Raw genomic sequence first — 12,959 nt, forward strand, 5'->3', positions numbered from 1 at the left:
ATACTCGTATACAGGGGATTATTATTCACCTACGGATAATGCGAAATTCTTTCAAATCGAGAAGCACGCTCGATAAATGGCCAAAATCCGGCGCCGATGACAGCCGCCTGCGATTATAGATTTCAAATTGTCAACTGATGTGCGTGCATTGTTCATGCGATGCACGTGCAGATCCGGTTTGATGGAATGAATGAACAAGCGATAACTGAGAAATGATCATTTCACGGAATTTTACGGAAAAATTTAAGAATTACGTTTCTCCTTGTTATGCGAATATCTGTCATTGATCGATGTAACAAAACAATGAATAAAATTTGAGAGTTTGGTTGGTCGCAACTGAAAGTGCTTCCTAGGTAACGGCTGCTGCTATGCATTGTTAACTCTCACATCCGGCCCCCTTGAAATTATTATCATCAATCTAGATCAATTCGTTGCATTTCCCCCTGTAAATTTATTTTAATACAGTTCACCAGCTGAGAGCGGTCGCTGTTTCTCCCAGACTCAAGCCTGCTACCGATAGTCGATGCCGTTTAGTTTCAAACTTTGAGCTACAGTTTGACAGCTTATCGTGGCATAAATTTTGTCATACCTTTGTAAAATCGCCATGAGTCAGTTTGCGGAATTTCAGCATGTTCTACAAGAGTTTAGTCCTCTACTGGACTCGTACTGGCCGTACGTTGTCGGCATCGTATTGGGAATTTTAACAATGATAAGGTAAATCCTGACCTGTTGCTTGAGGATTATTTGTGACTCGGACCATTGCATGCCTTCGATATAACGTGTGGGATTGGGTACATAAGCGGGTTGAGTTTTAGGGCTTATATGGGAGGACCGGACTGTCCCAGCGAGGAAAGAATTGATGGGAAAACGGTTGTGATAACCGGGGCTTCGAGCGGTATCGGTAGAGAAACAGCTTTGGAACTGGCAAGGAGAGGAGGACACATAGTTTTGGCTGTCAAAGATGAAGAAGCTGGAAATAACGTAGCCGAAGAAATACGAGCCATGCCTAATGGAAAGGCAGACGTTAGAGTCGTGGACTTGTCTTCGCTGAAGAGTGTTCGTGCCTTTGCCGAAGATCTGGGTATGATGCGAGAAACAAAGACTTAGTAAATCTGGTGTTACATTGATCTACCTCCTGTTTTAGAACTAGACCAACTCGATATATTGATCAATAATGCGGGAATCGCTTTTCATCCGTATGAAAAAACTGAGGAAGGTTTTGAAATGCATTTTGTCACCAACTATCTTGGTAATGTGCCGTATGCTAATAGCTTTTTCCAATCAGTTGACATTGCGACAACACTTGACTCTTGTACTTTACTCGCTTTTAATTCATTCGTCTCAGGACATTTTTTGCTGACGCATTTGCTGCTGCCAAAACTCAAGGCAGCTAAACAAGGCAGAATTATAAATGTCTCAGCTCAAGCCCATATAGCTAGTGAGATTCACTTGGATGATTTAAATTTGGAAAAGAATTTCTCTCCATTGGAAGCCTTCGGACAGAGCAAACTTGCTTTGATACTCATGGCGAGACACATGGGTCATGTTTTGAAAGGTAATTGGATTGGCAAACATTTCTATTGCAATTTACCATAATCAATTTGCCAGTATAGATGTACTCTCCACATTTCATGTTCTAGATACAAATGTAACAGTGAATGCGGTAAATCCTGGTCGTGTTAGAGGAACGCGGCACATGAGAAGATCTCCGATCAGTTCTACGTACATAATAAAGTTATCAATGCAGCCGTGGATGTGGTTACTACTTAAAAATCCTGTGCAAGGCGCACAGACGTCGGTTTATGCTGCTGTATCTACTCAGCTTGAGAAAAGCACCGGAAAGTATTTCAGGTAAGTACAGATACACTTCGATCCGATCGAGTTTACACGAATCGATTCGAATGTATTCGATGAACTGCTAGCGGTAATTTGCTTAACTTTACTAGCGATTGCGATGTAAAGACTCCGTCAGCGAATGCCATGGACGATAACCTAGCTGAGATACTGTATTCAAAGTCACTTTTGCTCGTACAACCATTCGTGGAACTTCCTGAGATTGTCACAACGAATGAGTGAACACTTCGCTACCAGGCATACATAGAACAGTTTTGGAAGATTATGGTGTTACACAAAATCCCGCAAGTGAACGACAAGACTCGGCTAATTATTAGATAAGTATCGTCGGGTGATACATTATAAATGTTTTTAATCAGAACCCATCTCCATTGCTATCGGAATTGAGTATAATTTTTCTGTAGAACGCGAGTGCAAAGTTCATAAGTTAATTCGGTTAAAAAATCGGCTTACTTCCCTTTCTAACTTTAAACCAAAGTATCGTTATTGTCAGAAAATTGGCAAGGATCGTTACTCGGTTTATTCACTAGATCTCTGACCAGACTTTGTATCTGAATATTTTCTAATAAAATATACCTATATTAAGTGGCATTCAACCTTGTCCATTTCTCGCTAGTTAGCCACAACCATTTCGCCAGTTTCTCATCCTTGGCTTGTGGAGCGGTATCAGCCTCCTCGCAATTGCTGGAAAGAGAAGTACCTACTTATTTTAGTTCATAGGTGAGGATAGTAGCAACATGTAAGCTTGATCGCGAAAAAGGATTTACCTAAAGTATTTACCACTGACGTCTTTGAGACTTGGATCCAGTGCAGCATATATACAAGTTTGGGCCCCCTGTTTTGGAGTCTTTATGAAGGGCCATGCAAAGGGGTAAAGAAAAATTTTACTGAATGTACTATTGTAAAATCCCATATGCCGTATTATATCAGTGTCGACAATCCCAGGATGAACGGCATTCGCAGTTACTCCTGTACCTGCAAAACCGAATTATTCTCAAGTACGAGCTCAGAAACACGACAGTGCGGAGGGATATTGGTGACACCAACCCTGGAGTTTTCTTGCCAGCTCGTTGGTGAAAAGAATATTAGCCAACTTGCTCTGCGCGTAAGCTTTAGCTGGGTCATAATCCTTCTCACTGTTTAAATCCGTAACATCGATGTCACCACGTCTATGCGCTATGCTTGAAACATTGATTATTCGCGACGGAGCTGACGATTTAAGTCTGTCCAGCAGTAAATTTGTGAGCAAAAAATGCCCCATGTGATTAACTCCCAGTTGAGTTTCTATCCCATCTGCCGTTGTGCTCTTTGGGCAACGCATAACACCTCCATTGTTGACGAGAATGTGAAGCTTCGATTGTTCTAGAACATTGAATTAAATTCTTTAGAATCAATGCAGTTACAAATTATCCAAATGCACAGAGCTGTTAACCAAAAGAAAGAGACTTTGCGGATTCACCTTTCTTAAACCTATCAACGAATTGGCGAATACTCTCAAACGAGCTCAAGTCACACTTCCTGCAGTAGACGTATTTGTTTTTCGTTTCTAAGACTATATTTTGACGCGACTGAAACAGAAAATACAGGTACATAAATTGGATGCGCGTGCAAGCGAGAGAGAGTAACTAAGCTTTGAAATTTCTAACTATTAGTAACAGGGAATTTTCAACTCGATTTCACCTACCTCTTCGCACTTATACATATCCCGGCATGCCATGATAACCTTGGCGTCCCTCCTGGCCATTTCCAGCGCAGTTTCTTTGCCAATTCCCGTATTAGCACCAGTTATTACAACGACCTTATCTGTCAACTTTTCCTTGCCCTTGTAATAGGTGCCACCGGTGTGTTCCCTTTATAAAATGAATTTTGTAATTGGCTGGAAATATGGTGTCAGGGGCAGAAAATATGAGAGGAGTTTGAAGGAGATTTATGCCAATTCTATATGCCTACAGCACCTTGAAATACATACGTATTCAACCCACTCTGTCACTAATATGTTATATCAAGTCTACCTAGGTTAGGTTAGCCAAATTGACGAATTACTTTTTCAAGCTTGCCAGAGCGACGACGGTGCATGGAAAGCTGCAGATTAAAATAATTTTCGGCGGCATCCAAACCATCGTTAGTCCGGATAGAGTTATACGGCATTAAAGTATACGACACGCTTTTCCTAATATCTGTCTGCTGTAAAGCCGGCTGTGCGATGCCCGATTCCTGAATCATGGTGCGCAGCGAAGCCGCAAACCAGTCGGTAAATACAAGGCACTGCAATTTCGAAAGTCAGGTAGGCGAGTCTCGCGCTCAATTTGATATTACGTATTTATTTCGTATTGTTAACGTATCATCGCAACAATGTGTTGAAATAAAATGAACAAGAAAATTGGAAGTGCTGGCAATTCAATTTATACATTTCAATTTTGTATTTTCGTTTCTAACCAAATATAACCTAACGTAGGACAGCATAATTATCTATCCTAACATCGTTTTCGTAATGCTAAAATTCTCATCAGAAAGTTCATAACCTATCGATGATCTGTCAAATATTACAATTGCATTATCAATGCCTGCCAATTCTTCCTTCGTCTGCTTATCGTTCCATCAGTGGTTTGGACGCCTTCTCTAAGGCTTTCAGGCTACTGGACATGATGTTACGTATGTCAGGTTGCCGTTCGATAACGCGTTACGGCTGGAAAAAAAAGAAGCGATTCAAACAAACCTACGGTTCACCAATTCTAAATAGGGCGATAGGGCAAAGAAAAAGATAAAGATGATCAAATTTAACTGAGTATTCTAAAGATAAAGTGAAGTACGTATCTATAATATCATCTACCAAAGTATGGAGATAGCTTCTTTATTTGCTAATATACTATATGTATACATAAGACCTAGTCAGTAAATGATAATTTATCGACTAACAAAACCTGAATTTTCGACATTTTTCGGCAGGTGCTTTTTTCCTCGTATCTTCTCTCCCGTTGATCCCACGCTCCTTTTGCTGCGTTTTCTGAGTTCCTTGTGGTCCAATTGGTCGGGAAAGAGTCGTACGAATGAATTCTGAGACGATAAGATTTTTGGTGAAAAAAAAAGGAAGGTTAACCCCTTTGTATTTTTGGCGAAAATTTTCGCGATTTTCAAAAGTGCTGCAATAAATCAATTGTGGCACTATTCTGACGTAATTTTGCGAGAGAAATCGATTGGGCGCAGTCCCCATACGCTGCGATCAACGCATCGAAAGTTACAGCCAAAAAACTAACACCTGAATTTTCGACATTTTCCAGCAGGTGCTTTTTTCCTCGTATCTTCTCTCCCGTTGATCCCACGCTCCTTTTGCTGCGTTTTTGCGTTTTCTGAGTTCCTTGGGGTCGAATTGGTCGGGAAAGAGTCATACGAATCAATTCTGAGACGAAAAATTTTTTGGTCAAAAAAAAAGGAAGGTTAACCCCTTTGTATTTTTGGCGAAAATTTTCGCGATTTTCAAAAGTGCTGCAATAAATCAATTGTGGCAGTATTCTGACGTAATTTTGCGAGAGAAATCGATTGGGCGCAGTCCCCATACGCTGCGATCAACGCATCGAAAGTTACAGCCAAAAAACGAAAACCTGAATTTTCGACATTTTTCAGCAGGTGCTTTTTTCCTCGTATCTTCTCTCCCGTTGATCCCACGCTCCTTTTGCTGCGTTTTCTGAGTTCCTTGGGGTCCGATTGGTCGGGAAAGAGTCATACGAATCAATTCTGAGACGAAAAATTTTTTGGTCAAAAAAAAAGGAAGGTTAACCCCTTTGTATTTTTGGCGAAAATTTTCGCGATTTTCAAAAGTGCTGTAATAAATCAATTGTGGCACTATTCTGACGTAATTTTGCGAGAGAAATCGATTGGGCGCAGTCCCCATACGCTGCGATCAACGCATCGAAAGTTACAGCCAAAAAACAAAAACCTGAATTTTCGACATTTTTCAGCAGGTGCTTTTTTTCGCGCATCTTCTCTCCCGTTGATCCCACGCTTCTTTTGCTGCGTTTCCTGAGTTCCTTGGGGTCCAATTGGTCGGGAAAGAGTCATACGAATCAATTCTGAGACGAAAAATTTTTTGGTCACAAAAAAAGGAAGGTTAACCCCTTTGTATTTTTGGCGAAAATTTTCGCGATTTTCAAAAGTGCTGGAATAAATCAATTGTGGCACTATTTCGACGTAATTTTGCAAGGAAAATCGATTGGGCGCAGTCCCCATACGCTGCGATCAACGCATCGAAAGTTACAGCCAAAAAACTAAAACCTGAATTTTCGACATTTTTCAGCAGGTGCTTTTTTCCTCGTATCTTCTCTCCCGTTGATCCCACGCTCCTTTTGCTGCGTTTTCTGAGTTCCTTGGGGTCCAATTGGTCGGGAAAGAGTCATACGAATCAATTCTGAGACGGAAAATTTTTTGGTCAAAAAAAAAGGAAGGTTAACCCCTTTGTATTTTTGGCGAAAATTTTCGCGATTTTCAAAAGTGCTGTAATAAATTAATTGTGGCACTATTCTGACGTAATTTTGCGAGAGAAATCGATTGGGCGCAGTCCCCATACGCTGCGATCAACGCATCGAAAGTTACAGCCAAAAAACTAAAACCTGAATTTTCGACATTTTTCAGCAGGTGCTTTTTTTCGCGCATCTTCTCTCCCGTTGATCCCACGCTTCTTTTGCTGCGTTTCCTGAGTTCCTTGGGGTCCAATTGGTCGGGTAAGAGTCATACGAATCAATTCTGAGACGAAAAATTTTTTTGGTCAAAAAAAAAGGAAGGTTAACCCCTTTGTATTTTTGGCGAAAATTTTCGCGATTTTCAAAAGTGCTGTAATAAATTAATTGTGGCACTATTCTGACATAATTTTGCGAGAGAAATCGATTGGGCGCAGTCCCCATACGCTGCGATCAACGCATCGAAAGTTACAGCCAAAAAACAAAAACCTGAATTTTCGACATTTTTCAGCAGGTGCTTTTTTTCGCGCATCTTCTCTCCCGTTGATCCCACGCTTCTTTTGCTGCGTTTCCTGAGTTCCTTGGGGTCCAATTGGTCGGGAAAGAGTCATACGAATCAATTCTGAGACGAAAAATTTTTTGGTCACAAAAAAAGGAAGGTTAACCCCTTTGTATTTTTGGCGAAAATTTTCGCGATTTTCAAAAGTGCTGGAATAAATCAATTGTGGCACTATTTCGACGTAATTTTGCAAGGAAAATCGATTGGGCGCAGTCCCCATACGCTGCGATCAACGCATCGAAAGTTACAGCCAAAAAACTAAAACCTGAATTTTCGACATTTTTCAGCAGGTGCTTTTTTCCTCGTATCTTCTCTCCCGTTGATCCCACGCTCCTTTTGCTGCGTTTTCTGAGTTCCTTGGGGTCCAATTGGTCGGGAAAGAGTCATACGAATCAATTCTGAGACGGAAAATTTTTTGGTCAAAAAAAAAGGAAGGTTAACCCCTTTGTATTTTTGGCGAAAATTTTCGCGATTTTCAAAAGTGCTGTAATAAATTAATTGTGGCACTATTCTGACGTAATTTTGCGAGAGAAATCGATTGGGCGCAGTCCCCATACGCTGCGATCAACGCATCGAAAGTTACAGCCAAAAAACTAAAACCTGAATTTTCGACATTTTTCAGCAGGTGCTTTTTTTCGCGCATCTTCTCTCCCGTTGATCCCACGCTTCTTTTGCTGCGTTTCCTGAGTTCCTTGGGGTCCAATTGGTCGGGTAAGAGTCATACGAATCAATTCTGAGACGAAAAATTTTTTTGGTCAAAAAAAAAGGAAGGTTAACCCCTTTGTATTTTTGGCGAAAATTTTCGCGATTTTCAAAAGTGCTGGAATCAATTCTTTCAGGCACTATTCTGACGTAATTTTGCGAGAGAAATCGATTGGGCGCAGTCCCCATACGCTGCGATCAACGCATCGGAAGTTACAGCCAAAAAACGACAACCTGAATTTTCGACATTTCTCAGCAGGTGCTTTTTTCCTCGTATCTTCTCTCCCGTTGATCCCACGCTCCTTTTGCTGCGTTTTCTGAGTTCCCTGGGGTCCGATTGGTCGGAAAAGAGTCATCCGAATCAATTCTGAGACGAAAAATTTTTTGGTCAAAAAAAAAGGAAGGTTAACCCCATTGTATTTTTGGCGAAAATTTTCGCGATTTTCAAAAGTGCTGGAATCAATTCTTTCAGGCACTATTTCGACGTAATTTTGCGAGAGAAATCGATTGGGCGCAGTCCCAATACGCTGCGATCAGCGCATCGAAAGTTACAGCCAAAAAACGACAACCTGAATTTTCGACATTTCTCAGCAGGTGCTTTTTTCCTCGTATCTTCTCTCCCGTTGATCCCACGCTCCTTTTGCTGCGTTTTCTGAGTTCCCTGGGGTCCGATTGGTCGGAAAAGAGTCATCCGAATCAATTCTGAGACGAAAAATTTTTTGGTCAAAAAAAAAGGAAGGTTAACCCCTTTGTATTTTTGGCGAAAATTTTCGCGATTTTCAAAAGTGCTGGAATCAATTCTTTCAGGCACTATTCTGACGTAATTTTGCGAGAGAAATCGATTGGGCGCAGTCCCCATACGCTGCGATCAACGCATCGAAAGTTACAGCCAAAAAACGAAAACCTGAATTTTCGACATTTTTCAGCAGGTGCTTTTTTCCGCGCATCTTCTCTCCCGTTGATCCCACGCTCCTTTTGCTGCGTTTCCTGAGTTCCTTGGGGTCCAATTGGTCGGGAAAAAGTCATACGAATCAATTCTGAGACGGAAAATTTTTTGGTCAAAAAAAAAGGAAGGTTAACCCCTTTGTATTTTTGGCGAAAATTTTCGCGATTTCCAAAAGTGCTGTAATGTATCAATTGTGGCACTATTCTGACGTAATTTTGCGAGAGAAATCGATTGGGCGCAGTCCCCATACGCTGCGATCAACGCATCGAGAGTTACAGCCGAAAAACGAAAACCTGAATTTTCGACATTTTTCAGCAGGTGCTTTTTTCCTCGTATCTTCTCTCCCGTTGATCCCACGCTCCTTTTGCTGCGTTTCCTGAGTTCCTTGGGGTCCAATTGGTCGGGAAAGAGTCATACGAATCAATTCTGAGACGGAAAATTTTTTGGTCAAAAAAAAAGGAAGGTTAATCCCTTTGTATTTTTGGCGAAAATTTTCGCGATTTTCAAAAGTGCTGTAATAAATTAATTGTGGCACTATTCTGACGTAATTTTGCGAGAGAAATCGATTGGGCGCAGTCCCCATACGCGGCGATCAACGCATCGAAAGTTACAGCCAAAAAACTAAAACCTGAATTTTCGACATTTTTCAGCAGGTGCTTTTTTTCGCGCATCTTCTCTCCCGTTGATTCCACGCTTCTTTTGCTGCGTTTCCTGAGTTCCTTGGGGTCCAATTGGTCGGGTTAGAGTCATACGAATCAATTCTGAGACGAAAAATTTTTTTGGTCAAAAAAAAAGGAAGGTTAACCCCTTTGTATTTTTGGCGAAAATTTTCGCGATTTTCAAAAGTGCTGTAATAAATTAATTGTGGCACTATTCTGACGTAATTTTGCGAGAGAAATCGATTGGGCGCAGTCCCCATACGCTGCGATCAACGCATCGAAAGTTACAACCAAAAAACGAAAACCTGAATTTTCGACATTTTTCAGCAGGTGCTTTTTTCCTCGTATCTTCTCTCCCGTTGATCCCACGCTCCTTTTGCTGCGTTTTCTGAGTTCCTTGGGGTCCAATTGGTCGGGTAAGAGTCATACGAATCAATTCTGAGACGAAAAATTTTTTGGTCAAAAAAAAAGGAAGGTTAACCCCTTTGTATTTTTGGCGAAAATTTTCGCGATTTCCAAAAGTGCTGTAATAAATCAATTGTGGCACTATTCTGACGTAATTTTGCGAGAGAAATCGATTGGGCGCAGTCCCCATACGCTGCGATCAACGCATCGAGAGTTACAGCCGAAAAACGAAAACCTGAATTTTCGACATTTTTCAGCAGGTGCTTTTTTCCTCGTATCTTCTCTCCCGTTGATCCCACGCTCCTTTTGCTGCGTTTCCTGAGTTCCTTGGGGTCCAATTGGTCGGGAAAGAGTCATACGAATCAATTCTGAGACGGAAAATTTTTTGGTCAAAAAAAAAGGAAGGTTAATCCCTTTGTATTTTTGGCGAAAATTTTCGCGATTTTCAAAAGTGCTGTAATAAATTAATTGTGGCACTATTCTGACGTAATTTTGCGAGAGAAATCGATTGGGCGCAGTCCCCATACGCTGCGATCAACGCATCGAAAGTTACAGCCAAAAAACTAAAACCTGAATTTTCGACATTTTTCAGCAGGTGCTTTTTTTCGCGCATCTTCTCTCCCGTTGATCCCACGCTTCTTTTGCTGCGTTTCCTGAGTTCCTTGGGGTCCAATTGGTCGGGTAAGAGTCATACGAATCAATTCTGAGACCAAAAATTTTTTTGGTCAAAAAAAAAGGAAGGTTAACCCCTTTGTATTTTTGGCGAAAATTTTCGCGATTTTCAAAAGTGCTGTAATAAATTAATTGTGGCACTATTCTGACGTAATTTTGCGAGAGAAATCGATTGGGCGCAGTCCCCATACGCTGCGATCAACGCATCGAAAGTTACAACCAAAAAACGAAAACCTGAATTTTCGACATTTTTCAGCAGGTGCTTTTTTCCTCGTATCTTCTCTCCCGTTGATCCCACGCTCCTTTTGCTGCGTTTTCTGAGTTCCTTGGGGTCCAACTGGTCGGGAAAGAGTCATACGAATCAATTCTGAGACGAAAAATTTTTTGGTCAAAAAAAAAGGAAGGTTAACCCCTTTGTATTTTTGGCGAAAATTTTCGCGATTTTCAAAAGTACTGTAATAAATTAATTGTGGCACTATTCTGACGTAATTTTGCGAGAGAAATCGATTGGGCGCAGTCCCCATACGCTGCGATCAACGCATCGGAAGTTACAGCCAAAAAACGAAAACCTGAATTTTCGACATTTTTCAGCAGGTGCTTTTTTCCGCGCATCTTCTCTCCCGTTGATCCCACGCTCCTTTTGCTGCGTTTTCTGAGTTCCTTGGGGTCCAATTGGTCGGGAAAGAGTCATACAAATTAATTCTGAGACGGAAAATTTTTTGGTCAAAAAAAAAGGAAGGTTAACCCCTTTGTATTTTTGGCGAAAATTTTCGCGATTTCCAAAAGAGCTGTAATAAATTAATTGTGGCACTATTCTGACGTAATTTTGCGAGAGAAATCGATTGGGCGCAGTCCCCATACGCTGCGATCAACGCATCGAAAGTTACAGCCAAAAAACGAAAACCTGAATTTTCGACATTTTTCAGCAGGTGCTTTTTTCCGCGCATCTTCTCTCCCGTTGATCCCACGCTCCTTTTGCTGCGTTTCCTGAGTTCCTTGGGGTCCAATTGGTCGGGAAAGAGTCATACGAATCAATTCTGAGACGAAAAATTTTTTGGTCAAAAAAAAAGGAAGGTTAACCCCTTTGTATTTTTGGCGAAAATTTTCGCGATTTTCAAAAGTGCTGGAAAAAATCAATTGTGGCACTATTTCGACGTAATTTTGCAAGGAAAATCGATTGGGCGCAGTCCCCATACGCTGCGATCAACGCATCGAAAGTTACAGCCAAAAAACTAAAACCTGAATTTTCGACATTTTTCAGCAGGTGCTTTTTTCCTCGTATCTTCTCTCCCGTTGATCCCACGCTCCTTTCGCTGCGTTTTTGCGTTTCCTGAGTTCCTTGGGGTCCAATTGGTCGGGAAAGAGTCATACGAATCAATTCTGAGACGAAAAATTTTTTCGGTCAAAAAAAAAGGAAGGTTAACCCCTTTGTATTTTTGGCGAAAATTTTCGCGATTTTCAAAAGTGCTGTAATAAATTAATTGTGGCACTATTCTGACGTAATTTTGCGAGAGAAATCGATAGGGCGCAGTCCCCATACGCTGCGATCAACGCATCGAGAGTTACAGCCAAAAAACGAAAACCTGAATTTTCGACATTTTTCAGCAGGTGCTTTTTTCCGCGCATCTTTTCTCCCGTTGATCCCACGCTCCTTTTGCTGCGTTTTCTGAATTCCTTGGGGTCCAATAGGTCGGGAAAGAGTCATACGAATCAATTCTGAGACGGAAAATTTTTTGGTCAAAAAAAAAAGGAAGGTTAACCCCTTTGTATTTTTGGCGAAAATTTCCGCGATTTTCAAAAGTGCTGTAATAAATCAATTGTGGCACTATTCTGACGTAATTTTGCGAGAGAAATCGATTGGGCGCAGTCCCCATACGCTGCGATCAACGCATCGAAAGTTACAGCCAAAAAACGAAAACCTGAATTTTCGACATTTTTCAGCAGGTGCTTTTTTCCGCGCATCTTCTCTCCCGTTGATCCCACGCTTCTTTTGCTGCGTTTTCTGAATTCCTTGGGGTCCAATTGGTCGGGAAAGAGTCATACGAATCAATTCTGAGACGAAAAATTTTTTGGTCAAAAAAAAAGGAAGGTTAACCCCTTTGTATTTTCGGCGAAAATTTTCGCGATTTTCAAAAGTGCTGTAATAAATTACTTGTGGCACTATTCTGACGTAATTTTGCGAGAGAAATCGATTGGGCGCAGTCCCCATACGCTGCGATTAACGCATCGAAAGTTACAGCCAAAAAACAAAAACCTGAATTTTCGACATTTTTCAGCAGGTGCTTTTTCCCTCGTTTCTTCTCTCCCGTTGATCCCACGCTCCTTTTGCTGCGTTTTCTGAGTTCCTTGGGGTCCAATTGGTCGGGAAAGAGTCATACGAATCAATTCTGAGACGAAAAATTTTTTGGTCAAAAAAAAAGGAAGGTTAACCCCTTTGTATTTTTGGCGAAAATTTTCGCGATTCTCAAAAGTGCTGTAATAAATTAATTGTGGCACCATTCTGACGTAATTTTGCGAGAGAAATCGATTGGGCGCAGTCCCCATACGCTGCGATCAACGCATCGAGAGTTACAGCCAAAAAACGAAAACCTGAATTCTCGACATTTTTCAGCAGGTGCGTTTTTCCGCGCATCTTTTCTCCCGTTGATCCCACGCTCCTTTTGCTGCGTTTTCTGAATTCCTTGGGGTCCAATTGGTCGGGAAAGAGTCAT

General features: G+C 41.3%; 2 protein-coding genes across 7 annotated transcripts; one reads left to right on the top strand and one right to left on the bottom strand.

Annotated features, from left to right (window-relative positions):
• Positions 1-236: 236 nt before the first annotated feature.
• LOC124180956 (retinol dehydrogenase 13-like) lies at positions 237-11,950 on the top strand. Of its 5 annotated transcripts, none has more exons than XM_046566954.1 (6): positions 237-353; positions 466-714; positions 801-1,081; positions 1,145-1,555; positions 1,641-1,851; positions 1,947-2,445. In XM_046566954.1, exons 2-6 carry the CDS (start codon positions 605-607, stop codon positions 2,074-2,076), a joined length of 1,143 nt encoding a protein of 380 aa, XP_046422910.1. In that variant the 5' UTR covers positions 237-353; positions 466-604; the 3' UTR covers positions 2,077-2,445. The 5 variants fall into 5 exon arrangements, 4 of the variants coding, with proteins under 4 accessions (XP_046422910.1, XP_046422911.1, XP_046422913.1 ...); XR_006870349.1 differs by adding an exon at positions 11,938-11,950 and having other exon boundaries at positions 263-714; positions 1,947-2,185; XM_046566957.1 differs by having other exon boundaries at positions 274-714; positions 1,145-1,249; positions 1,346-1,555.
• On the bottom strand, positions 2,352-4,063 carry LOC124180957 (retinol dehydrogenase 13-like). 2 transcript variants are annotated; one of them, XM_046566959.1, is made up of 6 exons: positions 3,898-4,063; positions 3,539-3,704; positions 3,314-3,422; positions 2,902-3,216; positions 2,635-2,829; positions 2,352-2,538 (listed from the first exon to the last, which is right to left on the bottom strand). In XM_046566959.1, the coding sequence occupies exons 1-6, from the start codon at positions 3,972-3,974 to the stop codon at positions 2,471-2,473; spliced, it is 930 nt and encodes a 309-aa protein (XP_046422915.1). In that variant the 5' UTR covers positions 3,975-4,063; the 3' UTR covers positions 2,352-2,470. The 2 variants fall into 2 exon arrangements, with proteins under 2 accessions (XP_046422915.1, XP_046422914.1); XM_046566958.1 differs by having other exon boundaries at positions 2,622-2,829; positions 3,898-4,059.
• Positions 11,951-12,959: the final 1,009 nt, after the last annotated feature.

The sequence above is a fragment of the Neodiprion fabricii genome, chromosome 4 (assembly GCF_021155785.1).
Source record: "Neodiprion fabricii isolate iyNeoFabr1 chromosome 4, iyNeoFabr1.1, whole genome shotgun sequence".
Lineage (NCBI taxonomy): Eukaryota > Metazoa > Arthropoda > Insecta > Hymenoptera > Diprionidae > Neodiprion > Neodiprion fabricii.